A 26,973-nucleotide genomic window follows, 5' to 3' on the forward strand; every position below is an offset into this window, starting at 1 on the left:
CTAGTATGCTACTATGCTACTTCATCTTCTAGTACTAGCACAAGTGGCAGTGGCAGGATTTGAGGATTTGAACTCAGCGGGAGTGAACGGATAAAGGCATAAGGGAAATTCGGAAAAAGAGTTGGAACATTTTTAACTAAAAGCTCCACTGCACCACTGACTAGCGCAAATACAGCTTAATTTAGAGCTATCGATGACCGATTGTAGGTAAAACTTATCAAATGGGTCCACAGGTTCGGCTGGAATATGCGTCCGTTTTATTTCGAGTTCACGAAATACGGGTTAATAGAGGTTCAGTTAGGATCAAAATACGAAATAATACAGATTAACAAACACCTTTAGAGATGCATTTTAAACATTTAATTATACATTCATACTCCTTATTTCCTAGTATCAATCAATTCGCCCACGATTCACAATGCTCCTATTGCTTCACACTTAAAAAGGCAAATGAGGTTAACTAGGAAATAATGGAGTCAAGATCCTCCCCATTTCCTAAAAAGAAATGGAGAGGCCATTTCCTATCAACGGACCGGATTGCATCTTGTTAATATCGAACGGTTCACGATTTATGCAAAAAAATAAAGATTTAATAGGGTGTAGAGGGAAAAATATTATTAAATGGGTTTGTGAGAGGAAATGGAGAGAAAGAAATGGAAAGGATCTTAATTGGAAATAATGGGATTAATTAACTATTTACTTTAATGCTTTGTAATCCGCGTCACAAAATAAAGCAAGTGTAAACTATTCATTAGAACAGAGGGGTATATGGTAGCAATAAAAATTTTCTCATCAATCATCCTTCCGTCACTGTTGAAATTAACTTAAAAACATGAAAAACACGTCAAATGTCCTCTTTATCGTCATCAAAATATTTCAATAGTTCATTTGGACTATTTTGAAGATTGATGCGATATGGGTTGAGTTCTTACAAAGTGTACTCATTGTGCACCTAAATTATTTCCTCCCAACACATTTTGATCAATTACGATACCATGCTCCTGTGAAACCACTGGAAGTGGCTATGTTAAGATTAAGTGTAATATTTTACCAATATCAACTAATAATCTCCCACCTCGGAAACGTATCAACATTCCTCCATTACTTGGCTACAATGGTCACTACTCACTAGTCCTTTAATCATGGGAAAACCTTCATAACGGGACTGACGTTAAAGGTAAACCTTGTCAATTCAATCTTCTATCCTATTTATATTGTCCACAATATTTTTTTTTCCATTACAAAATACTTCCTCTATTTCATTGAATTGTTTACTTTTTCAAAATTCTCCTCATGTATTTTGGAAAAAGTAAACAATTCAATGGAACAGAGGAAGTAGAAAGGAGAACACATACTAACCTACTTCAATAGCATATTTTAGCAAGTACGGATGTAAGGATAAAGGTATGCAATTACTTTAGGTCGAGGAATGATAAGTGTTGTTTTGTCATTGTCTATCACCTAATTAAAGAGAACATTAGGATATAAAATGGAGTAATGCTTTTCTAGGATTCCATTAAGTACGTACACACATAAATGATTTAAATAAAATCCTTAAAAGTGCTTAGGCCGACGCAGTGGTCTTATTATGAGTACTGAAACAAAGTTAAATTTATTAATTTCCTTCAACTTTAAATGATTTGCAGTGCATATAATAATTCAATAAATCTTACACTATTTTTTTTTGTTATCATTGCATTCGTGTAAGGAATGATGTTTTGCCCAAAGATGATGTACTACTAATTTCCCTCACATAAATCGGGGAAAAATAAAAGCATTTCTTGTTGAACTTCCTCGCATTCTCATCTCAGAAACTTGTACATAATTTTTGCCGTTATCAGTTGGTAAATTGGTATTCGTCCACACATTAAAGAAATTTAGGAAGAGAATATAGATGAAAATACTCAGAAAACAAAAGAAACAATCACAGCTCAGAGGAAGAAGCACAGATTTAGTCACAATAGTAACTTTCTGGAAACAGAACAAAAGAGTTCTCAAAAATATTAGAGCAACAGGTATTTCGTTATCTCAAGTCTCAACGGTCACCTATAGGTCCCTAGAAAGACATCAACCAAAAACACAGCCAGAACCCACCCCCACACTGCCAAAAAATGGGGGTATAAAGAAGATTTACAATACCTCACTGTTCAGACATCAGAAAATTAGAGTTGTGCACCAGATGACCACAGCATGGTCTGCTCTGCGAAAACCAAGTAGATGGACTAGTGTTGGCCAACTTACGTCTTCTCTACAGCATTTCTGATGCTAAACAGCCTCTTTGTATGCAAGGTATACACCAAACATATGTAAATCTCAGTTGCAGCCACAATGGATACCCCAATATACACACAAGCTGTTGTTGCACATACGTACATGTACCTGAGAACATTCACTGCATTTAGTACGTCTTATGAACCAAACCATTCTGTGCAGCTAATCAGGCAGTAAAAATCGAAAGCTGATAGTTCAAATATTCTATCAAAGTTTACGTCCGACATTTTAATAGGTTTACTAAGATTGCGCAATAGATGGGGCCATCCATGACATCAAACAGTTTAATCCACTGGATTATAGAATTTGATTGATAGCCTAAATTAAAGCTGGCATAAGCACAACGCACAATTTAGACCCTTTGATATGCAAAAAGAATGATAGTTCTCTAGTGATACTTACTTGGGAGAGAAGACACTCCAAATAAATAGATGGTTCCTCATCAGAAGCAATATGACTGTATATGCGATTAACAGAACAGAATTGATGGCCAAGGGAACAAGCAAAGGAATGGCAAGCACTGACTTTAGAAGAGCCCCAAATTCCAAGGTCTCATCAGCTCCAGAATAGCTCCCATCTTTCAAAGAGATGTACATCACCAAAGAAAGTAATACTAACATGGGTGATGCATAAGTTATGCAGAACATCAGTATCCCAGAAAGAAGCGTTGAGTGACTTGAGATTCCCTGATGATTATTGCTAAGTTAATATAACATAAACAAGTGCCAAGGGCTTCCAGATGTTGTGGGTTAAGGGATAAAGGGGTCGGTTGTAAGTAGCATGTCTCTTGCATTAACAATAAAAAGAAGCTTTGCCACTTTAGTGAGCAAAGTTAATGAAAATGACTTGAGAAATGAATTTGTGGGGATGAACACATACAATGAAAGCTCCAGCAACATCAATGGTTGCAAGTGTGTTGCTGTTGCCAAGACCAAAATGGCCAGCCATCCCCAAAAAATACAAAGACGCTACCTGAGAGAGCACAAGTATTAGAATCAGCGCATTCATTTCAACTGTAGAGTAAAAACACCGGAATATCATAGCAGCAGCAACAAGTTCTTTTACCAGTGCACAGTCACTGATTGACTCAAGTAGTCTATGAACGCTAATTGACTCGCCCAAATTCGTGAAAGGACTTGTCTAAAATTTGCGAAACAATTTGCAAATTCATGTTAATTCACTAAAATTAGAAAATTAGGAATTTTGTAAATAGACAAAAAAAAAAGGAAACTTAAGAGGTTTAAATGAGAACTGAGTGATGTTCTTATAAGCTTGAATCTACAAAATATTCGTCTAGCTAAAAAGAAACTTAGTTTTTGATATAGTCTTGATTTTATAAAGAAAATAATTTGAGATTTTTGATTTCGAAAAGGAAGACTATATTAATTAATAACAATAAACAAAGAAGAAAATAAATTATAATCACATGGGAATAGAAATTCTTTTCTATTCTTAAAAATTACCCTTTTTTCAAAATACCCCTCATATATCTTGAAAAAATTGAGCAATCACAAGAATAGAACTATAGAAGGGCGTGTAAATAATATTAGCAAAGATTTGTAACGGTAAAAACAGGTGAGCAAGGGGAAACCTTATGAGAAAAATTGAGATGATGCAAAGAGAAAATAGGGTGAATGACCACATTCATCCACTCTTAACTATTCGACAATATAAAAATTAAGGGTGTAAAATAGGATTATAATATCATGATTTCCCTTGTATTTAGCTATTTTCATAAATAATATTTTCTATTTTAATATTTTAAAAATGAAGAGTAAACACAAATTCACATATTATGTTTATAAAATAATACACCCGGCATATCAGAGAAATTATATTATGTATTAATATCGCTAATCTGGTAACGTTATACCATAATACTAGTGCCTGAAGGGCTCTCCAAAATGGTGAGGTAAGGGGTCGAATGCACAAAACATAGTGTGTGTATCCAGATGACCTATAATGAACATTGCTGTGAGAATTGCATCGCATGCCCTGCTTTAGTAAGTTCAGCCGGTTCAGTAAGTCATAGAGTGCCAGACAGTTTAGTAAGTCATTCAACATTATCCCATCATAATCCAAAACAAAGAATATGGAATATTTAGCTCCATTGGTTATGGAAAACACCATAAAATCACAGCATGGGAACTATTTAACTAAAGCATGAGAACGAAATTTTTTAATATGAGGTATATAACCTAGAAGAAACCAATTACTTGAACATACCTCGACCCATGGCTTTCGACATTCCTCGTTATTGACAAAGTATATCATAGAGGCACAGATCTGTAGCAGAAGCAAAACAACTGGCATCGAATTTATTGGTTGCTGTAGCAAAAGCTGCAGCATAGACCAGGAAAGCATGTATACCCAACCAATCAAATAGGAAGACTCTTTGAGTCCTGCTCTCAGATGACCTGATATCTGCTTACTAGCGCATGATTCGCCAAGAGAAGAAACTGAAAATAGCCAAGGAGAAGCTAATACAGCTATGCAAGTTGCAGTGCTCAGAAGGGTGTAGATAATCTGAACTATTGAGGTAGCACCATGATTAGATGCCACAAATATGTTGCCTTCGTACTTTATAACATGCAGCAAAACTAAGGATCCTGATACTAGAATGAAGAACCGTACAACAAGGATAACACTCTTGCTTAACCTCGATCCGGAAAATGCAAATAGGCTCAAGCTGGTCACGAAAATTCCTGATACTACTTCAATCATTTTTATCCATTCATTTCCAGCCAGCTCGAGCCATTTCGAAATGTCGGGAAGATAAGTCCAATTCACGCCTCCTTGATGCCAGGCTCTCAAGATCCTACCTGATACGAGTACCACAAGGATTGACCACATTTGTAAAAAACGCGAACGAACATTGCCCTTGTAGGATTTTTGCACCACTCCTGGTAGAAATTTCATTGTTTTCCGCATTAGAATCCAGAATAACGTTGACGTCATATAATGCCAAATGTATTGCTCTTCTTCTACCATGGAGCTAGATCCCATGCTCACGACAAGGATGACAATCACAGCCACAACAAAAAATTCCTCAAACCTCAAGTTGTGTACATCTCTCAAACCCACAACTCCCTGATTCCATTGACGGTCTTCTTCCATCCTCAAATAAAAGAGAAGCCTCATAAATATCAGACTAGACAGGACCATTGCCAGCATGCCGAGAACAAGTTGTCCAAAAGGTTTCTGAAAATAAAAGATGAGTTTGTAAATCACAGGATGTTTTGATCAGAGTAACTTTCCAATTACAAAAAAATGAAACAAAAACAGATTGTTGTTCCACGAGATCCCTTCCAGATCCAAGCCAAGACATTAACAGATTGTTGTGCAAACATGGACTAAGATAATACTTTTTGCTCTCCTCGCCAGGCTCATAAACTGCATTTTACTTGAAAAATACAGATTTTGATAAGACTGAGAATATCATTGGGACTTACTTCCGTAACTCTACCAGTAAGCCAATCACTTGCCGTAGTCATGAATTTGTCATATGCCGTGACAGTGTTGTTGTAGAGATCGTTATTTGCTCTGAAGAAGGAAGTTTCGACAAGAGTTAGCCAAATAGGTTCAATTCTTGAAATCACAACTGCAATTTTTCTTGTCTAGAATTTGTAACCAACCTTGATGTTTTGTACTTCCAGGAACTGTGAAGAACAGCTGCTTTAGAGTAGAGGCAACAAAACATCTCTTCAGTGATTGAACTGCATTGAGTCACTTGGGACCATCCACTATCCTCATGGCTTTCAAAATTTGATTCTACACAAGATAAGTGAGGTAGCTGGGCTTTAAGTAACCTCAGAAGTTGCCAGGAATTCAGCTCCAATGCTCTTAGCCGCTCACTGTCTGCTAAAAGAGAAAAGCATTAGTCATAACAAGCTGATTTCGTAAGTAACTACATCAATTACAGTACAGATCTACATAAGGATTCTGTTCAAAGACAAAATAAAGGGTTAGACTACCAGAAATATGCAATGTGTGTATAAAAAAGACATGCTATATATCCCAGTCATGATCAAGATCAAGAAACGTAAAGTCATAGTCAAAACCAAATCCACCTAGAATGAATTTCTTTTTTGTGACAATTAAGATGAATATTAATCCACCTAGAATGAATTCGAAGTTCTTTTGCTGTATGAAAGAACTACCTGTTAAGGTATGTAAAACACCCATCGCAAGAACTCCAACATTGTTTTTAGGAATTGGCACACCAAGCAGAAGAGCTAAAGTTGGGGCAATGTCAACCTGGAATCAAAATATGCAATTACACAATGATAAATTGGAATTCAAATATCGCCGTAGTAAGACGTCTTTACACTTTCAAATTCATAAATAAACCGTAGATTAAGTTACTTGATCACAATTAAGTAATTGGATAGATAACAATTTTTTTTTTTTTTTTAAAAAAAATTGCTCTTTGGCTGGAATAAAATATGTCACAATCTGATAAGCATATATCCAGGAGCAATTCAAAGATATGCATACTGAAAATAGAAACCACTGCACAGTCAACAATGAAAGTATCCACAGTTTATGAAGGTTCTTCACCTGCTTGGCACAATCCTGCTTCTCTGACGCACAGTCTCCAGAGACTTCAAACCTTGGAGCAATAAATAGAGCTAAAGCATCAGTTTCTTCGTACGAAGAACCTCCATGATTCCCACTATCAGTCATTCCATGATCACTGACTACAAGCTGCAAACTCAAAGATTGGCCTGTTAGAAGAATCAGTTTCCAATCTTATTAGACATGTAAATGCAGCTGTATACAACCAAGCAAGCAGAGAAAACAAGGACTATACAGCTTATATTCAGAAATCAGCATTGTCAATAAAAGATCCATATGTTAAGCTAAAAGGACTAGCAAATGAAAAAACCACCCTGGAAGGTAAAGAAAACTATAGTTGCATCTTACATGAACAAAATATACTGTAAGCGCAACAACATAATCAAGCGGATGGACATTGCTAGTACTCAGTAGTCAGTAATGTCACTTGGATACGATGATTAGCTGCTAGAGCCATTGATATTGCTAGTACTCAGTAGTCAGTAATGTCACTTGGATACGATGATTAGCTGCTAGAGCCATTGATCGAGGTATTGAATACCATCCTATAAGAAATCTCAAAATCACTGAAGAAACAAGCCATGCCCTTCATTTTATAATGTAGGGTTTTTTGTCTAACACTACCTTATAAAAAAAGTGTTTGCAAAACACCACCTTTAATAAATTTTCTTGCATTTTGGTACCTTTAAAAAAAATAAAATTGTAGAACCCAACCAATTGGGGCCGGAAACTGGCTATTATATTGAAAACTCCGGCGGTGAATAATTTCATGCGTACGAAGTATTGTTTCCCTCCATTTTTTTGCCTTATATACGAACCATTAATCCCCCCTTTCCCCTCTTCACCCTCCCATGTCTTCTCTTTCCTGTCTCCTCTCAATCTCCCCTTCTCTCTCTTTTCGCCTTTCTTTTCTATCCTCTCACTTTCCACTTACAACGTCCTTTGGCGGCTAAGAGTCCACATCCAAGCCACTTATCAAATGTCGATATGGTATTCCAACAGCTTTGAAAACACGAATGACGGAAGCAAATACGGGAAGAAAGTCTTTGGCATGTAAGTTCTATAATCCGGAGACGTCAATGCGTGGTTGCAATTATTTCATGTGAGCTGATGAGCCCATGAATGAGATAACTTGGTTGAAGTCAGAAATTGTAATGCAAAAACTAAGGTTGGAACGATTAGAAGAGATGATGATTCAAATTATGAAGAACGAGAACGAATGAATGGGCTAAGTTTAGAAATAGCTCATCTTAAGGAAAATCAGAAGAGATTTGATGAAGCAGGAAATAAATGAGGAATGATGGAGATGAAAGATTGAAGAGCGAAAGAAGGCGATGAAGGAATGAAGACAAAAAATGGCACGTGAGAATGTTTATAACATAAAGTCAACGCCGGTTTTTTTTTTTAATTTGGTGAAACTCCTGCCATTTGGTTGTGTTTTACAATTTTATTTTTTTAAAGGTACCAAAATGCCAGAAAATTTATTAAAGGTGGTGTTTCACAAAAGGTCTTATATTAAAGGTGGTGTAAGACAAAAAAAAAACCTTTTATAATTTTAAAAAGTTCCACAATAAATTCTATCAATATCTCATCGACAACATTTAAGTAAATTATCACCCCAACTACAAGATAGAGATCACAGAACAATCATAAGTTGCCAAGCTATGCTTATTACAATCTTAGCTTCACAACATCTATGATTAGATGTACTAATATATAGCCATACATGTAGAAATACATTAGTGACTAGTGACTACTGACTAGTGACACATGTTTTCCATATCAATCATGATTAGATAACAAGGGACATATGTTGTTTCTCTGAATCAATTTCCATTAGCCCAAACATCAGGGTGTGGACTTAGGAGATCAGACCTTAGAACTCTTTAAGGGTCATTTTTTCGCTGAATATATTTAAGAATTAGGGGTTCTCCTGTCATCCTTTTAAATTTTTAATTTATATATAAGAGGAAGTAAATTCCTCCTCAGGCCATGCAAGAGGTTCTTCCTCTATAGCACAGTCTCACTCCTAATCCTCTCCCAATAGAAAACTTAATATATTTTCTTCGATAATTTTTGCATGAAATTATTACACAGTTCACACTGTATGATACAAGTATACAACTCAAACATTACATGCTATCTTCAAATGTAACCTATCTAAATTTCATATTTGACTTGAATAGTTATAGTTTTAAAAGACAAAAGGATACTTCCAAGTTCCACATATGCAAGGATTTTTATAATTTACTAATTTATCCAAAAGATGCCTAGTTTTCCTACTATACTAGGATTTATGCCCAGATTGTGCCCGCGCCACTATTTTTTTTTTTAATAGTTAATTAAGTAATAGAGAATGAGCATAATTTTAAAATTATAAAGGAAAAAAACACAAACTCTATATGGTGATTTGTAAGAATCCCCAAAATAGAATTTTGGTGTCATAAAACTATAAAAGTACTGATGAAATTTGAATAATCCGCATTTCAAAATAAAGTAAAGGGTTTTTTTGTCAAAAACTACCTTATATTTAGGGGTATTTGTAAAAATACTACCTTACATTATTTTTTTTGTTTTCGACTACCTTTGGTTTCTTTATTTTTGGTGAATAACTACCTATGCTAAGAGTCTAGACGGAATTGGCCAGATTTCTGGCTTTAACCTATCTCGCATGAGTCCTTTATGTTTCAAACTTGCTTAGACCCTATTTTGGGAAGTCATGATGTACTTACGCTTAACTTTAAGAGATGTTCGTAGTTATTATTGAAATGTGAAAACATAAATTATGCTTATTTGAAGTTAAATTGTGGTTTGAACGCACTTGATCATTGTTGTTTTGTGTTAAGAGAGTAATGTGAGATAGGTAAATGTCATTAAATTGACCAAATTTAGCCATATTTTCAGCATAGGTAGTTTTTGACCCAAAAAAAGAGAAAATAAAGGTAGGCTAAAACAAGAAAAATAATATAAGGTAGTCTTTTTACAAATACCCCTAAATATAAGGTAGTTTTTGACAAAAAACCCCAAAGTAAAAGAAATATATTTAAAATGCATAACTAAATAATACTTCGTATTATTTTAGACATTCTTATTCTTAAAAAAAAAACGGTGATATGGAAGTTTGTACATTGTCCATAAAACCATTTCTTTGTCTCTGCTCGAATGTTGTCACTTAACAAATGGCTCACGAAACAGAATTTGTTTACCACTTTATTTGATATTTTTTTATACTGAATTGTGTATTTGTGTTCTTGGTTATTCTTCATTTACCTACAATCTGGGAAACAAAAATGACACCTTTGTCCTTTTAAAGGGACTAAACCAATACTCAAGTCAAAGTACTCATCGAGATCTTTATTGTGGGATATTATGTGGCTCGAAGAGACGAAATGCAAAAAGTGCACAACAAATAAGATTGCAGGGGAAAAAGCAATCATGTACTCAAGTGAAAATTAAAGAAGTCCAACAAACTATATTATTCTTATGCACATATGTGTCAATTTCATTTATTTGTAAGAAACAACTATTCTGTGTGTATATAATATTATTTATATCCGAAGATTTTCTACTGGTTTTGGTTTACATATATATGTTGTATGTATAAGAGTGTAGATTGGTTTTCTATGTAGAGTTTAATTGCTCCCCCGCTCAAGCTTATTCAATCCAAAAAAAATGAGCAAACATCAAAGAAGGGACAATTAAGACAAAATAAAGGTAATACTAACCAGAAGAGTATCTCCTTGTTCGTTGTCAGGCGAAAGAATACAATTCAAATGAATCATCTTTATCACATCATCCATCTCTTTAAGTTTTTGGGGCATCAAGGCACTAACATTGTTCAAATCGAAGCATCAGAACCCAAGCTATTGAGCCAACGTGCAACCAAGTATCACAAATTGAGGGGAACTGACTACCTTTTTCTTCCACCAATATGTCCAACATGATCCACTCCTAGATAATGAAGAATCTGAAAGGTGTTTGAATAGGACAAAAATATTTAAATCATGGCGACATCAAAAATTGTATTACTTGTAATTGTAAACATAGGAGTTATACCACAAAATTAACCGTGACAACAAAAAGTAAACTAAAAAGTTGGATACAAATATGACTAAGTGAAGAGTTCATAGATTACCAGGAGATTCCAATCATCTTTATAAAGCTCAACAGGCAAATGTCGAGACACATTGTGATCCACTTGTATAGTATCCTTCACCTAACAAACAAGATAACAAACACTAATATCCCTTTTTTTTTTCTTAATTACTACCACAAGGTACTTAATTATCACGTACAGGGTAAGAGACTCACAAAGAAGCTACTAACTCCGTCTTGCCTAAAGAATAATCCTGGAAATAACTTAAGCCACGTTTCATCACCCAACATTGACATGTTCCAGCCAATTCTGAAAAGCTGTCCTGCAATTCAAAGATTGCTTGTGAAGCAAATCCTTACCATCTCTGTTATTAGGTACAAACCTATAGTCTCCTATCCCCTGCTAAAAAGCCAAAGGATTATGCAAACTTACGAAGAAGATTGTCATCGAGAAAAGCTTGTGTATTGAAATTGAATGCCACATCTAAGAATCCCCCGACAGCACCAGAAACCATAGCCTATAATTTTAGCAGGAAATTAAGTGAGACATGTTACTCAACAGGACAAAAAGAGAACAATAAGACGGAAACCAAATAGTATAGCAATACCAGTGACCTTCAAACGAGGCATAGTGACTGTTGGGGGTGCAGCCTTTGAGTGATAACCAATTGCCATTTTATTTGCCAGCAATGACTGAGTGTATGGCATAGCACGCACAAAAGCTTCGGAAGGACGCTTGCCATCCTTGCCAAGCACAAATTCTGCTGGAAGACCATCAACAACCTAGAGTACCATACTTGGTTCTGTAAATAAGGCAATATAGGGCACCTTAAGTATGCCATTTCCAGATAAACTATATAAGCAACACATGAATTGCTATGTACCATGAGTATAATGCGGCTGTATGACGGACGAATTTGAGACAAATCCTGCACAATAAGAATACAATCAATTTGTAGTCCTGAATAAACTTTTTTGTAGGACCATGATTATAATGCATGTCATCAAAGTGGTCCAACTAAGCAAATGCCTCACAGAAAGCAAGATAGCTTACTTGAAATTATGAAGTTGATTACTTGAGTAGGTTTAATTTATCCTAAAAATATACTCCCTTCATCCAGCTCATTTGTTTACCTATTCCATTTTAGGGTGTCTCATTCATTTGGTTACCTTTCTATATTAGGAATGTTTTTGATGAGTAATTTGATCATATACATCCATTGTGATCCACTTGTCATCCACCAACAGCCACCACAAATGATCCCCTTCCTTTCCTTGGTCTTTGTGCCAAAATCAAAGGTAAACAAATGACCGGGATGGAAGGAGTATGATTTGTATAAGTTACCTATCAACTTAATTAGCCTAGTTTTCACCTTGAATTGGATAGCATATATTATAAAGTGTAGCCGTTGCTTCACCATCAATCATTTTGTCCCTATTCCTCTTCTAGGAACATATATTATAAAGTGAATTTTAGGAACATATCATTTCAACTACAAATAAGCATGCTGTCCAGAACAAAACAAGAAATACTAATCAAGACATCTCCCAGGGATTCCCCAAAAGAAAGATGTACAAGTATTACTGAGTTCAGGATCATGTGCCGAAATGAACTGCAAGCCTGCAATATACGATTCTCACAAGCACATTATCGACATAACTCACTTATCAAGCTTATACAGTTATAAACCTAAAACTAGATAATGATACAGCTTGCATCCTTTTTTTCAACTTATACTCTAAAACAACATTATGAACCCCAAAAATTCTGTCAAATCTAATATAAATTGTCGAAACTCGCTAGCTTCACTCATCAAGCTTATACATCTATACACCTAAAGCTGGGTAACAATTCACTTTGTGTCCTTTTTTCAACTTTTACTCTAAAACAGCAATTATAAACCTCAAAAAGTATCTCAAATCTAACAAAACTTGTGGTAACTCGATAGCTAACTATAATTCCACATCACAAAACAAATTTCGAATAAAACTTCATTCGTTTTACATTCTACGTGCTAGCAACTAAGAACTTCAATCATAAACCGCGTCCATTATAGATTCGAAACATTAACTCATTCTAGTTCAAAACTAACAAATTCACAAGCAAATATACACAAACACATCAACAATTACATAATTCAGCAAAAAAAAAAACAGCAAAATTACACTCAATTGAAATCAAATTACTGCGAAAAGTGAACCTGAAAAAGCGATCGGAGTTGAAGAGGAGACATGACGCTAACATCGTAATCTTCGAGAGATTGATTTCCAGGCGATCGATAACTCTCTGGACCGCTAAATAGGATAGACGAAACAAAAGCGAGAAGTGAGACAGCGAGACAGCGAAAAAGAGAGAGCGAAAGAGGAAAGGGAGAAGAGTTAAACCTGATGCCGGAAAGAGCTGGCTTGACAGGGAAGAAACCGAGAACGAATAGAGTGAGACCTGTGAGTTGTAGCGCGATGGCAAACAATGTCCAGATTGTTAGCTTACTGCAATTCATCGTCTTTGCCGCCATTTTTATGGGTTTTGGTGCTATATACTCTACCGGAGCATGCTCCCGTCTATTTCTCTGTTCATCAATCAAAATAGCCTAATACGGGAACCATTTGCCATTTAAATTGCTCACCCACAACAAAAACATTTTAAAATGGGGGTTTCGGGAAATAATTTTTTTTTTTTTGAAAATTCTCACTTGTACTATTGGTATTTACTAATCTAACTTGTATCCTTCTTTTTAGAAAAGCCCACTTGTACCCTCTAATTTTTTAGTTATTTTCACTTACACCTTTAAATATAGTAAAGAGATTTAAAAATTACTCCCTTATATGTTTCACTTTTTAATAATTACTCTCTTATATGTTTTTTTTTTTAAATTACTCCTTTAAGTTTACCTCAGGCCAAAAATTACTACCATTATTAGTTTTAAGGTGAAAAAGTGAGTGAATGGACAAAATTGCCCTTCAGTTAACTCATCCCAATTCATCCCACAAGTTTCATTCACCTCAGCCATTATCAATTGAAACCCCCAAATTTCTTCTTCAAAACCCTAAATCGAATTCAAAACCCAAAAAACGTATCCCCAATTCATCTCACAACTAATTGAACATACAATGTTCAATTAAATCTCTCATATATTCTTAACCTTAAATTGAAGATTTACTAGGAGATCACTTGAAGCAGGCGACAACAATGAATCCGGGAAGTAATAAGGTAAGTTAATTGTTAATTGATTTTTACTTTTTACCTGTTTATTGTTAATGAAATGGAAATTCATTGTAATTGTTGAATTGTTTATGTTCTAATGATTGAGTTCCTATTTTACCCTAATTTAACCCATTTATCTTAGTGTAATTAAACCCCCATATTTCATCTATATTGTAGGATATTGGTTCAACTGTTGGTCCAAATTCTACTGTTCATTTAATGGTATTCTATGAAGGGAAGTTTGAAACAGTTATAGAGATAACTATGTATAAGGGTGGTAATTTACACCATATGAAAGGGCTGAAGAAGGATTAGTTGAATATTGGATTTTGTATGGATTTAGGGAAGCAATTATGTGGATCAACAGACTTTGATATGTGGTATAGAAGGTATGGAGTTGATCTCACTAGTGGTAGAACCTTGTTGTTGAGTGAGGATGATGTGGTCCAGTTGCTTAGGACAATGTGTAAGAAGACGTGTGTGATGGTGTACATCACTCAACCAAAAGCAGGGGTATCTTGCAGGCTTACCAGAAGTAGAGGAAAGAAGGATAATGTTGGGAGTACAGAACCCAGTTCCACTATCATAGACATAAAGCCCAATTTAAGAGCCCACCCAATATTAAATTAACAAACCAACAAAAAAGCAACAACAAAAGTTGGTCCAAGCACATTCAAAGTCCCCAGAAAAAAGCAATCAAGCACAATAAATGAGAATCCTCTATCTTTGACAAAAAATCTCAGCCAAAAGAAATCAAACCTCATAAATGAACCCTCGTTATCTCTGAGAAGAAGTCCTATGCATCTTAAATCAAAAATCTCAAATTCAGCACCCTTAGACACTTTAACTGGAAGTACTATCATCCCAGTTAGGGCTGAGTTGCCTATAAAGAGACTGATAAAGTTTGAGGGCAACTTAAGAGCTGGTGTTGAAGTTCAGAAAAGTGTAGGGGTGGGAGTTGAGGTCTCACACGAGGCTGGTGATAAGATTGTTGTTGAACTTGAGAAGAGTCTAGGGCAAGGAGCTGAGGTTGGTGTTGATAGCAAGGGCAAGACAGTATCAGAGAAGGTCAAAGGGAAAGGTATTAGGCAAAAAACTGTTGCTAGCAAGGAAAAGAAGTCAATACCTAAAGATAAGGAGAAAGGGAATGTTGTGGTTGATAAGGGGAAACAAAAGGCAAGGTCTGAGGCAGAGGAAGAGGAAGATGAGTTCACTGATTCAGGTCTCAGTGAAGGAAGTGATCCAGAATTTGAGCTAGATAAGTATGATGTAAGGGTTGCAGAGGAGGAAGATATATTTACAGAAGCAGATGCTGATGAGATTCTAAAAAAATGTGGAGGAGACAATCAATGTTGACAAAAAAAAAACAAAGTAGTAGAAAATAGAGTTAAACTGCTTGTAGGAGTTGATAACTTTGAGATAAATTTTATTGAAGAGGAAGGAGTAGATTTTGATGAGCTAAGGAGCTTGCATGGTTCTGATGATGAGGTAGATTCTTACCCTTCTTTCAATCCTTCAACTGACTTCTCAAAATTAGTAAAGCTTAACATAGGTTTGAAGTTTCCTAGTGTGGAGGTATTTAGGAAGGCATTAATTTCTCATAGTGTGAGCAATGGTTATGACTTCTGGTATTCTCATAATGGGAGGGACAGGGTGACAACCCAATGTAGGAATAGATGTGATTGCCCTTGCATTAGTAAGAAGTCAAAGTTTGGAAAGTGCACATGTAATGCTCCAATTAAATGCAAGTTTAGAGTTCATGCAAGAAAGATGGATAAGGAGGAGACATTTCAGATAATGGGGTTGAATTTAAACATAGTTGTGTGATATCAAACTACAATAGGAAAGTGACATCTGAGTTCTTGGCAGAGAAATACATTGAGTTTTTTAGAGATAATTTGGATTGGAAGTTGAAAAAATTTCAAAGCTCTGTTTTAAGGGAGTTGGGGTGCATGTTAGTTATATGAAGTGTTGGTTAGCAAGGGCAATGGCCAAGTTAATCATTTATGGGAATGGGAGTGACCAATATGCATGTAACACCCCCATACTCCAAGTGCCTTACCAGGACTACTCAGGAATTAAGATGTTACCATCTCGGTTCCCCGAGGCAATGATAATCATAAGACAATAACGAAACAACATTTAAATAGTATAAGTTTAGTGAAAGAATACAATCTAAAACCAAATGCCCAAAAATACGGGTTACATGTTCTCAAAACAACTGTCTAATCAACTAAATGAAAATGTCTGACAAACTACTAAAGCTACAGCGGAAGACTCTATCATCTGAAGGTGACACATCCCAGCTAGCCCATGTATCTCGACTCATACCTGCTCAACAACTGATCACCATCCCCGAATGGATCACCACAGTTTTTAAAACAATAAACGGGGTCAGTACTAATCACACAATTTATATAACTCAACAATACAACAAACAACACAGCTCAATCGTCACAGATGTACTCCGAACTCCATCACCAACTCCACAATACTGACTACACACTAAAGTGTGTAGCCCCCGCGCAGTATCCATCGCAAAAGGTTACTCCTCGCCGCCAGTGGGGGACCGCAGCCGTTCCCACCTAAGCCCCGCTCATCTCCGTCGAGCGATAAACCCAAATCCATTAATGTGCACATCCCTTCTGTGGCAGATTCCACAAAAGGCGAATAATGGGCGTGAAGCCACTCCCGCAAGTGACTCCACTCAGCCAGGGACGCACCCCGAAGAACACAGACAGATATAATTAATCACAACTACTAAACAACAATCAGAACCAACAACCGTCACAATATTCGTATGATAACAATCAACAATCACAAATCACCACCAACACATTATGGGACTAATACTGAGTAGGGAAAACCATACCTGGAAAGCAACACAGTCAGACGATCTCAACAGCTGTTATCAAAAGGCCTCCTCTACGAATCCTCCTCCTACCATAACATCACATATATCACTAACCACACAAAACAAACACAAATCCCCAAATCCCAAAATTAGGGTTTAACAAGACTTAATTAAATATAACAAATTCGATACGTAGATCTTACTCTCGACGCAAGGATCACAAAGATGTAAAGAAAGGTGAATTCCGACCTTCCAAGCTCCGGGATTTGTCAATAATGCGATGAATGCGAAGTACGTAGTTTGAAATCTCTCTTTCAAAGTAATTAGGTTTGTAAAGCGTATTATGAAAGTGACGGAAGTGTTTATATATTAATTCGCATTATTTAACAAAACTCGACAAAACATTACTCGCAAACCGGGCTACTCGATCGAGTAACTGACGTACTCGATCGAGTGCCGCCTACTCGATCGAGTACCAAGGCTACTCGATCGAGTACCCTACAGGTCAGAAACTATTTTAAATCGCAAAACACCCTTACTCGACAGAGTAAGGCCCACTCGATAGAGTACCCTGAGACTCATAAAATCGTAGTATTAAAGTCTTCCCTCCTTAAAAAGAACTTCGTCCCCGAAGTTCAAACCACAACAAAACAAAGACATACTACTACACTTCCGACACAACAACTAAAACAAAACTCAACATAAAAACATGCTACTAACCAAACTCAACCCGACTAAACCCCAACAAAACATACCGACACATACCGACACAACACCAAAAAGGGTATAAAAACTCTTAAAAACTCTTTGCGATCATCTCCTACCCCCCTAAAAGAAACAAGGTTACGTCCCCGTAACCATACATACCTGATCAAAAAGGAAAGGGTAACGCTCTCTCATGGCCTTATCTGCCTCCCATGTAGCTTCCTCAGTCTCGTGATTAGACCAAAGGATTTTGAGCAAAACTGTCTCACCACTCCTACTCTTCCTAACCTTCCGGTCAAAAATCTGCTTAGGTACCTCAAGATAGGATAAGGACTCAACTAGCTCTATGCTCTCTGCATCTAACACATGTGACGGATCACTCACATACTTGCGCAACTAAGATACATGAAACACGTTATTCACCCTCTCCAACACAGCTGGTAAAGCCAAACGAAAAGCAACCTCTCCAACCCGTTCTAAGATCTCACAAGGCCCTATGAACTTCTGACTCAGCTTGCTTTTCTTCCCAAATCTCATAACCTCACACATAGGAGACACTTTCAGAAGAACCTTGTCCCCGACCTGAAACTCTATATCCCGGCGATGTAGATCTGCATAACTCTTTTGCTATCTTGAGCCGCTCTCATCCTTTCCCTGATCATCTTAATCTGCTCAACCATCTTATGTACCATCTCTGGTCCTAGAACCACTGCCTCAGCACTGTCGTCCCAACAAATCGGACTCCTACATCTCCTCCCATATAAGGCCTCAAATGGTGTCATGCCAATACTAGAGTGATAGCTGCTGTTGTAAGAAAACTCAATCAAATCTAACCTCTGTTCCCAGCTTCCACCAAAGTCCATCACACAAGCTTGTAACATATCCTCAAGAGTCTTGATTGTTCTCTCAGTTTGACCGTCTGTCGCAGGATGAAATGTTGTACTCATCTTCAACGTTGTTCCTAAAGATTCCTGCAACTCTTTCCAAAACTTTGAGATAAATCTCGCATCTCTGTCAGATACTATATCCTTAGGGACTCCATGCAACTTTAGCACATTCTTTCGATAAGCCATAGCTAATTGTGCTTTAGTCCATGTATCTTTTATTGGCACAAAATGAGCTGACTTGGTCAGTCGATCCACTATTACCCATATCATGTTGTTACCCTGTCGACTCCTCGGCAAACCCACGATAAAATCTATAGAAATGGATTCCCACTTTCACTCAGGTACCTCTAAAGACTGAATCTTACCTTGTGGTCATTGTTGTTCCCCTTTAACTCTCTGGCATGTCAAACAACGGGCCACAAACTCAGCTGTTTCTTTCTTCATTCCAGGCCACCAGAACGTGTTCTTTAAATCCTTGTATAGCTTGTCACCACCTGGATGTACTGAATACGGTGTACAATGTGCCTCTATCATGATTGTCTTTTTCAGCTCCTCATCATTAGGGACACACCACCTCCCATCGAACCTCAGACTACCATCTGTATGAATAGAGAATCTGGACACTGTCCCTTTCTCTACTCTAGCTCTCCACTCTACCATCTTAGGATCCAACACCTGTTTACCTCGAATATCATCATAAAGATCAGACTGCACCGTCAAATCTCCCATGGCATCCCTTCTCTGCATCATATGTATCCCAAACTTCCCCACCTCATCTCTCAACCTCATCAAAGATAAAGCTGTACACAAAGAATGTACACTCTTCTTACTCAAAGCATCTGCAACAACATTGGCTTTCCCTTCATGGTAGATAATATCCATGTCATAATCGCCAATCAGCTCTATCCACCTCCTCTGTCTCATGTTCAACTCCTTTTGAGTGAAGATGTACTTGAGACTCTTGTGATCAGAAAATACCTTAAAGGTCGCTCCATAAAGGTAATGTCTCCAAATCTTGAGAGCAAACACCACTGCACCCAACTCTAGATCGTGTGTAGGATAGTTCTCCTCATAAGGCTTCAATTGCCTAGAAGCATAGGCAATCACTTTACCGTTCTGCATCAACACACATCGCAACCCATTCTTTGAGGCATCTGTATAAACCTCAAAGGTCTCAATCCCTTCAGGCAATGCTAAGATAGGAGCTGTGGTCAAACACTCCTTTAATGTTTGGAACGCCGTCTCACAACTCTCATCCCAACGAAACCTGTTCTCTTTCCTCATCAAAGCTGTCATAGGTCTAGCAATCTTGGAGAAATCCTTCACGAGCCGTCTGTAATATCCAGCTAAACCCAAGAAACTCCTGATCTCAGAAACATTCTTTGGTGCTTCCCACTTTGTCACTGCCTCAATCTTTGCTTTGGGATCCACGACTACCCCATCCTTAGAGATCACATGCCCCAGAAAAGCAACTCTCTCTAACCAGAACTCACACTTGGACAACTTAGCATATAACTCATGCTCCCTCAAGGTCTGCAACACAATCCTCAGATGCTCCTCATGATCCTCCTTAGTCTTGGAATAGACTAAGATGTCATCGATAAACACCACCACAAACTTGTCCAAAAACTGTCTAAAGATTATGTTCATCAAATCCATAAACACAGCCAGTGCATTAGATAACCCAAAAGGCATCACCACATACTCATAATGGCCATACCTCGACGTGAAAGCTGTCTTCGGTATGTCCACCTCTCTAATCTTCACCTGATGGTACCCCGACCTCAAATCAATCTTGGAAAAGAGTGATGCACCACTCAACTGATCAAACAGGTCATCTATCCTTGGAAAATGATACTTGTTCTTCACCGTCACTCGGTTCAGCTCCCTGTAATCTATACACATCCTCAACCTCCCATCTTTCTTCTTCACAAAAAGAACAGGTGCTCCCCATGATGATACACTAGGTCTAATGTATCCCTTCTCTACCAGATCATCTAACTGTTTCCTGAGCTCCTCCATATCTTTAGGACCCATCCGGTACGGTGCCTTAGAGATTGGCCCCGTCCCCGGTTTCAACTCAACCGTGAAATCTATCTCCCTCTTCGGTGGAAACCCCGGAATCTCCTCTGGAAAGATATATGCAAACTCACCCACCACTGGTATCTAATCAACTGTCGGACTCTCTATCCGGTCATCTCTCACATGGCACAAGATCAAAGGGCACCCCTTACTCAGATAGGACTTCAAGGTCACAACTGCAATCAACTTAACTTTGGGTTTGACCACAAACCCACGATAAGACACACTAACACCCTTAGGTCCTCTCAAAGACACTTTCTTTTGATGACAGTCATCTTAGCTTTGTACTTTCCCAACCAATCCATCCCGACTATCATCTCAAAACCGTCTAAAGAAAACTCTAGCAAGTCTACAGGTAGATCAACTTACCCAACTATCATAGATACATCCCTATACAACCTCCCACATGATATAGACTCACCCGAAGGTATAAAAACTTTCTCACTTACAGACTCATATACCCTCAAACCCAACCGTTTAGCATGACTCGAAGATACAAACGACTGAGACGCCCCCGAATCAAACAAAACAAAGGTATGAATAATGTTAACAAGAAAAGTACCAGTGATAACATGTGCGTCGTCCTCAGCTGCTTTCTTGTCCATCATAAACAGCTTTCCACTGGTCTTCTGTCCACCTCCCTGGACACTGGCTGATGTGGCCGGCTTAGCACCCGACCCCTGATTGTTGTTGTTGTTGTTCGTAGCTGGTTTCTGATAAGAATTACCGCCATTGCGGTTACCTCCACCCTGGTTGCTCTGACCTCCCCGGTTAGACCATGACCCAGTCGGTCTGTTGCTCGCATAACTCTGTGCCGGCCCCTGAGAATAGCTCCCCTGAGCTGATCTCTGAAAAGCTCCAGGTACACTCGTGCACTCATGTCTCTTGTGGCCTACACCGCCACAGCCAAAGCAGGTCATCCCCCAACTACTACTACCGCTTCCACGGCCATGCCCAAAGGAAGCCCCAGCACTGAACCCTGAACCAGAAGAAAACGCTCTAGCCTGACTGTGGTTGCCTTTCTTGTAATTAGATTGGCCACCACCTTCACTCTCAGCCTTTCTTTTCTCACTACTTCTCTCCCGGGCCATCTTCACCAACCTATCAGCTCTCCCAACCCTCTCATAAGCTTCATTAACATCAGTAAGGACTCCCACGGGTAACTTGTCCATAATCCTGGGTGTCAACCCCCTCTCAAATCTCAGCGCTAGGTTCTCCTCACTCAAACCCATGTCCTCAGCATATCTAGACTTCTCATTAAACTGCTTGTAGTACTCAGCAACCGACATATCAGATGTCATCCTAAACCCATCGAACTCCTCCCTCAGCTTACTCCTCACATGCTCAGGTACAAACTCCCTCCTCATAGCCCTCCGAAACTCTTCCCAAGGTATAGCAGGTAGGCCCTGCTTCGTATATATCTCTCTAACACTCGCTTTCACCTTATCCCACCACTCACCAGCTGCCTCCCTCAAGTAGAACGTAGCTTGTTCTACTTTCATCTCATCAGGACAATGTACCAGGTCCAGAATGTTCTCCATCTCACGATGCCAATTATCAAGAAGAATTGGCTCCCCGGTCCCCTTGTACTCTTTTGGGTTACACCTCGCTATATAAAGACTGATCTTAGAGTGATCAACCTCCTTATCCTTTCCCACTCTCTTTAGGGCCTCCGTAAGAGCATCTTTTTTTTTTTTTTTTTTTTTTTTGCAAAAAGATTATCATTTCATTCAATTAAGAAAGAAATTACAAGAGTTTTGCAAAAACTATCCACTATACAAAACCTCATAGACTAGCAACTATAAGCGGATAACACTTATGATGAGTCCACATTAGAAGGCGAGTAGAAACTAAAAAATTAATCTTCCTGACAATGTCATGTACAGTAGCCTTCCTTCCTCTAAACAGACGGGAATTGCGTTCATTCCAAATCTGATAAACAACTGCTGCCAAAGTAGTACTGAACCAAGCCATTCTCCAATTCTGCTTGCCTTCAATTCTAGCATGGTCAAGTTCAGATAGTAAACAGAGACCAGGACGATTCACTCCCATCCAATACATAAGCTGTTGCCAAATATCCTTGGAAAAAGAACAATTAAAGAACAAATGGGCATGATCCTCTAGAGCAGCTTCACAAAAAAAGCATCTATTCACCATATAAAATCCTCGGTGTTGTATATATCCACTGTTGCTAATTTCTTCTGGGCTGCCAAAGAGCATATTATTCTATGACTAGGAACAATACGAGGGTGAGTCAGAGCTTTAGCCCAAGGACCAACCAGAACAGCTCCTCCCAGATAGCTATATGCTGCAGTGACTTGAAACTTTCCATGAGAGCACCAACTATTTATCAAAGAGGAGGCATTAGATATACTACCTGTAAGAGCAACCAACCTATCCCTTACAATCAGAATTCCCTTTAAACTAGAGGAAAAGCTATCATGGGTTTGGATATTCCAGATAGTCTGATGCTGCAGAATGTAAGCCTGGTGCCAGGAAGCCCAGCTCTTGATGCTCCAACATCTTAACTATATCGTCGATGTTCATGCTCTCAGCTCTCGCATACAAAGCGGTTTTCTTTGGCGGCATCTTGAAACTATATAAGAAAAGGTAGATATAAACACACGTGTTTCGAGTGTAATTCCGGAGCAGGATTTGTGACCACGTAAGCTTGCAGAATGACGTCTTTACTTGTCTCTTTCTTTCGCCTTTTCCTGTTTAAGATGAACAAACTGAGGGCTCGGCTTGGTACCGAGCGTACTCACTTCGACGCTCAAGTCAGTAAACTTAAAGAGATTAAGTTGTGTGTTACTTGGCAAAGTGTATTGTAGAGAGATAAGGGAGTTTATACCAGATTAATAGTGAGTTTTAGGATGAATTGTGGATCGTTTTCTCAATGAGGATTGAGGAGTATTTATAGACTTTCACATTTTGTCACGTAGTGGCCAAGTGGCTAGCAGGTGGAAAGACTGTTCTACCCTCGGCCGAGGGACCCATGGCAGGCCGGCAGGCCTGGCTGACTCCATGCCGAGGGGACTTGGATGTGAGTACGCGGATATGTCTCCCGGCTGGCTAGTTGCCCAGCCGAGACCCAGTGACAGCCGACAGTCGCGTCGGTTAGGGTCGTCTAATACGTTGACTTGCTGTGGATATCTTTGACCTTGCTCAATATGTTGACTCGGTCAGCGGGTGCAGAATATGCCCCATCAACTTGCCCCCAGCGTAGTCTATGCCGTGGTATGGACCTTCGATGAGTGTTGAGCGTATTCTGCGCAAGTTGAACTTCTTCCCCGGCTTCTTCTTCCTCGGCTTTGTTCTGTTCAGGCCGTACCATATCCCCCCTCCACATGGATGTGTAATGGACATCCTATGTGGAAAAGAAAATGGCGCTGGCCGAGACCAAGGTTGAGAGTGCCGTTTGTGCTTTTGATTGCCCCGGCCGTGTCTTTGTCTTTGCTTTGTTGATCACCGGTGGCCGTTAGCAAGCAGATACGAAGGAGCGTGTCGAAGAAGTTTGGTAACTGTATGTCGATTGACATTCCGTGGCTGCATGCTTGACACGTGGCTTGGCATTGATTGGTTGACGTTTCATGGGCTTTGCCCTGATTGGTCCGTTTCATGGGCTTTGCTCTATAAATAGAGCAGTGTGCCCCGTTTTTTTGCCATCAAACTTCATTTTCTCAAAAAAAAAAATTCCCCTCTCTTAGTTTTTCGAAGGAATTTCTCTCTAGTCTTCAAAGCGTTACTCGGCGTAGCACTTTTTCAAAGGTAAACAAACAAATTTTTCTAACTTTTTAATTGTTAAGTTTTTGTTGTCACTATGTCTTCTGCGGATGCTCAACCCAGTACCTCTGCGCCGGGGGGCGAACCGTCGCATCCTGATGAAGAGGAGGCACTGGTTGTCACCCCGATAGGGTTTGGGGGCCCAAGTCGCCTTCTCCTGAAATTGATCCTCAATTTTTGGAGGGTTTTGATGATGACGATGATGAGGCGACCCCTTCTATCGTAAAGAGGCCGCTTATTTCGTGGCACGGTGATGCCTGCTCGATCAGTCCTGATCGTGCCTGGACGAATAAGTTCGCTAGTTGTTCCGGTTCTGAACTTTTTGAAGACAATTACTCCTTCGGCGAGGGGTATAAAATAATTATCCCTGAGGAGGGTCAGGCCGTCTGTTGCCCTCCCGAGGGTTGTATCGGCGTGTACATCAGACACCTGGAGTATGGGCTCCGGTTTCCTCTTAATGAATACGTCGTGGCCATAATTAAAGCCATGAATGTCGCCGTGGCTCAACTGCATCCGTTGGCCATCAGGACGATTATTAGCTTTGTATGGTTATGTCTTTTTAAAGGGGAGGCCCCAACGGTGAACCTCTTCCGCCGGCTCCACCATCTTAAGCAGACTACCCTAGGCGGCCCGGGGTGGTACAACATACAGACCGAGCCGGGCTTCGTCACCGTTTCCAAGCTGACGTCTTGCAAGGACTGGAAGGGGCGGTGGGTATACGTTGAGGTTCCCGAGGACTACTCGCTGCCCCGGTCCTTTCAGAGCCGCGTCAATTTGCGGTGTGAGAATCAAGGGGAGCATGACAAATATGTCTCCCGGAGTAAGCTTAAGATGGACGCCAGCAGGGTCTATCTTAATGAGGACGAGACGCGGGCAATGAGGCTGTTTGAGGCTGAGAAGGATGGCACGCCGAAGGGATGGATGCCCCCGACGCAGATCGTTCTTCAGGATGAGCTGCTTTGCCACGTCGGCCTCATACCGGCCCTCGAACAGGGTGAGTGGGGTCGATGTGAGGCCCACCCTTGCTTTTTATGCTTTTGTGTTTGAACCTTGTTTTATTTATTTTTGCTTAACTCCTGCTTCGTTTTTTTTTTTTTTTTTTTTTGCAGACCGATTTGGCCCGGAACTGCCTGTCTCCGTCCTCAAGAGGTTTGGACTTGACGAGAACGGGAGAGTTGTTGAGCTGCATCCTAAGGTCGCGCCACGTGATCGCAGACCGGCCCCTCACGAACTTATGGAGCGACAGTTGAAGGCACTGGATGTGGCGGCGGCTCAAGCGCATATTGCCGGTAACGTGCCACGCCGGAGACCGAAGACAACGTCTACGGCGGCAACGACGTCAGCTCCAGCTCAATCTTCTGTCCCCGTAATCCAAAAGGAGCAGGTGGTTATCGTTGATGTTGAAGAGGAGGTCACCGTTGCGGAGGGTCCTCCTCCTTCAAACAAGAGAAAAGAGGCAACGCCTTTTGCCGCCGCTGTTACCGATGCCGGGAAAGAAAAGGGGTCAGCCGGCCCTCCAACCAAGAAGGCCAAGGCTGGTACGGATCTAACCTACGGCTCGGATTTAGCAGGTTCATTAGGCATTCCTGATGACAGGCTTTCTGACATGTCAATGAATATTGACATGGATGCTTTGTCTGGATTTGTTTTAGATCAGCCGCTGCCGGCTGTCGCTCTTACTGAACGGCAATTGGAGAAGCGGCCTGTGCAGACGGGTGATAAAAATGCCACCGTCGACTCCTCATCCCTGAAGCCTTCCCCCGCCCAGCTTAGGGCGGAAGGCATAAGGTTGTCCAAGAAGCTGGCGAAGTGGACTGAGCTAGCCGGCGCTCATATAATGGAGCAGGAAAAGGTCATGGCTGAAGCTGCCCCTGCGCTTGAACGGCTTAGGCTCGAGCTTGTTGCCTCTAAGAAGGAGGCCGAGAGGTCGAAAGGAGACTTCCAGGCCGCCAAAAATGACTTCCTCGCTGAGCGAAAGCTTAGGGAGGACGCTGAGAAGGCGGTCTAGCCGAGAGGGCCAAGGTTGAGGCCGCATTGGCCGATGCCGCTAAGCTGCGGGTGGAGCGGGACAAATTGGAGGGCGGCTATAACGCCGTGGTTGGGCAAAAGGAGAGGTGGAAGACTCTTCATTCTACCGAGGCGAAGGAGCACAAGAACACAAAGGCTATCCTTGCCCGGGCAGGGAGAAGGACATTGAGACGCTTAAAACCGTCATTATCCCTAACATGTGTGCCCAGTACCGGGACCAGGCCGAAGATGCTACCAGGGATGTGATCAAAAAGCTCCTTCCGAAAGGCGACTTCCCGTGGCAAGAGTTTGACCGACTTCTGGATGAGAAGGCCGCTGCTGCGGAGGCAGAGGCTGCGGAGAAGGCAAAGGTGGCGAAGGCCGCTGAGGAGGCTGTGGAGAGGGCGGCCCGGGATGCCAAGGTGAAGGAGGCCAGAGAGGAGGCTGAGAGGGCAAGGGCACGTGAAGCTGCCAAGCCTTCTTCTGGGCCGCCCACCAAAGATGAT

At 39.9% G+C, this 26,973-nt stretch overlaps 1 protein-coding gene across 8 annotated transcripts; it reads right to left on the reverse strand.

Moving 5' to 3' along the window:
* Nucleotides 1–1,950: 1,950 nt before the first annotated feature.
* LOC141643310 (uncharacterized) lies at nucleotides 1,951–13,654 on the reverse strand. Of its 8 annotated transcripts, none has more exons than XM_074452410.1 (17): nucleotides 13,330–13,654; nucleotides 13,146–13,239; nucleotides 11,829–11,873; nucleotides 11,560–11,727; nucleotides 11,378–11,462; nucleotides 11,161–11,267; nucleotides 10,985–11,065; nucleotides 10,764–10,816; nucleotides 10,575–10,677; nucleotides 6,832–6,978; nucleotides 6,432–6,528; nucleotides 5,907–6,129; nucleotides 5,724–5,814; nucleotides 4,498–5,472; nucleotides 3,151–3,243; nucleotides 2,674–2,957; nucleotides 1,951–2,379 (listed from the first exon to the last, which is right to left on the reverse strand). In XM_074452410.1, the coding sequence occupies exons 1-17, from the start codon at nucleotides 13,458–13,460 to the stop codon at nucleotides 2,238–2,240; spliced, it is 2,919 nt and encodes a 972-aa protein (XP_074308511.1). In that variant the 5' UTR covers nucleotides 13,461–13,654; the 3' UTR covers nucleotides 1,951–2,237. The 8 variants fall into 8 exon arrangements, with proteins under 8 accessions (XP_074308511.1, XP_074308517.1, XP_074308516.1 ...); XM_074452416.1 differs by having other exon boundaries at nucleotides 11,553–11,747; nucleotides 13,330–13,603; XM_074452415.1 differs by having other exon boundaries at nucleotides 11,553–11,727; nucleotides 13,330–13,573.
* Nucleotides 13,655–26,973: the final 13,319 nt, after the last annotated feature.

The sequence above is a fragment of the Silene latifolia genome, chromosome 2, assembly GCF_048544455.1.
Source record: "Silene latifolia isolate original U9 population chromosome 2, ASM4854445v1, whole genome shotgun sequence".
NCBI classification, from domain to species: Eukaryota; Viridiplantae; Streptophyta; class Magnoliopsida; order Caryophyllales; family Caryophyllaceae; genus Silene; species Silene latifolia.

Excerpts from the sequence above, each read along its gene's own strand:
- LOC141643310 (XM_074452409.1), bottom strand. The coding sequence starts at position 13,460 with ATGGCGGCAAAGACGATGAATTGCAGTAAGCTAACAATCTGGACATTG. Across the intron at positions 13,240-13,329 it reads CCAGCTCTTTCCGGCATCAG|CGGTCCAGAGAGTTATCGAT; the intron begins GTTTAACTCTTC and ends TATCCTATTTAG. Across the intron at positions 3,244-4,497 it reads GTCGAAAGCCATGGGTCGAG|GTAGCGTCTTTGTATTTTTT; the intron begins GTATGTTCAAGT and ends GTGCTCTCTCAG.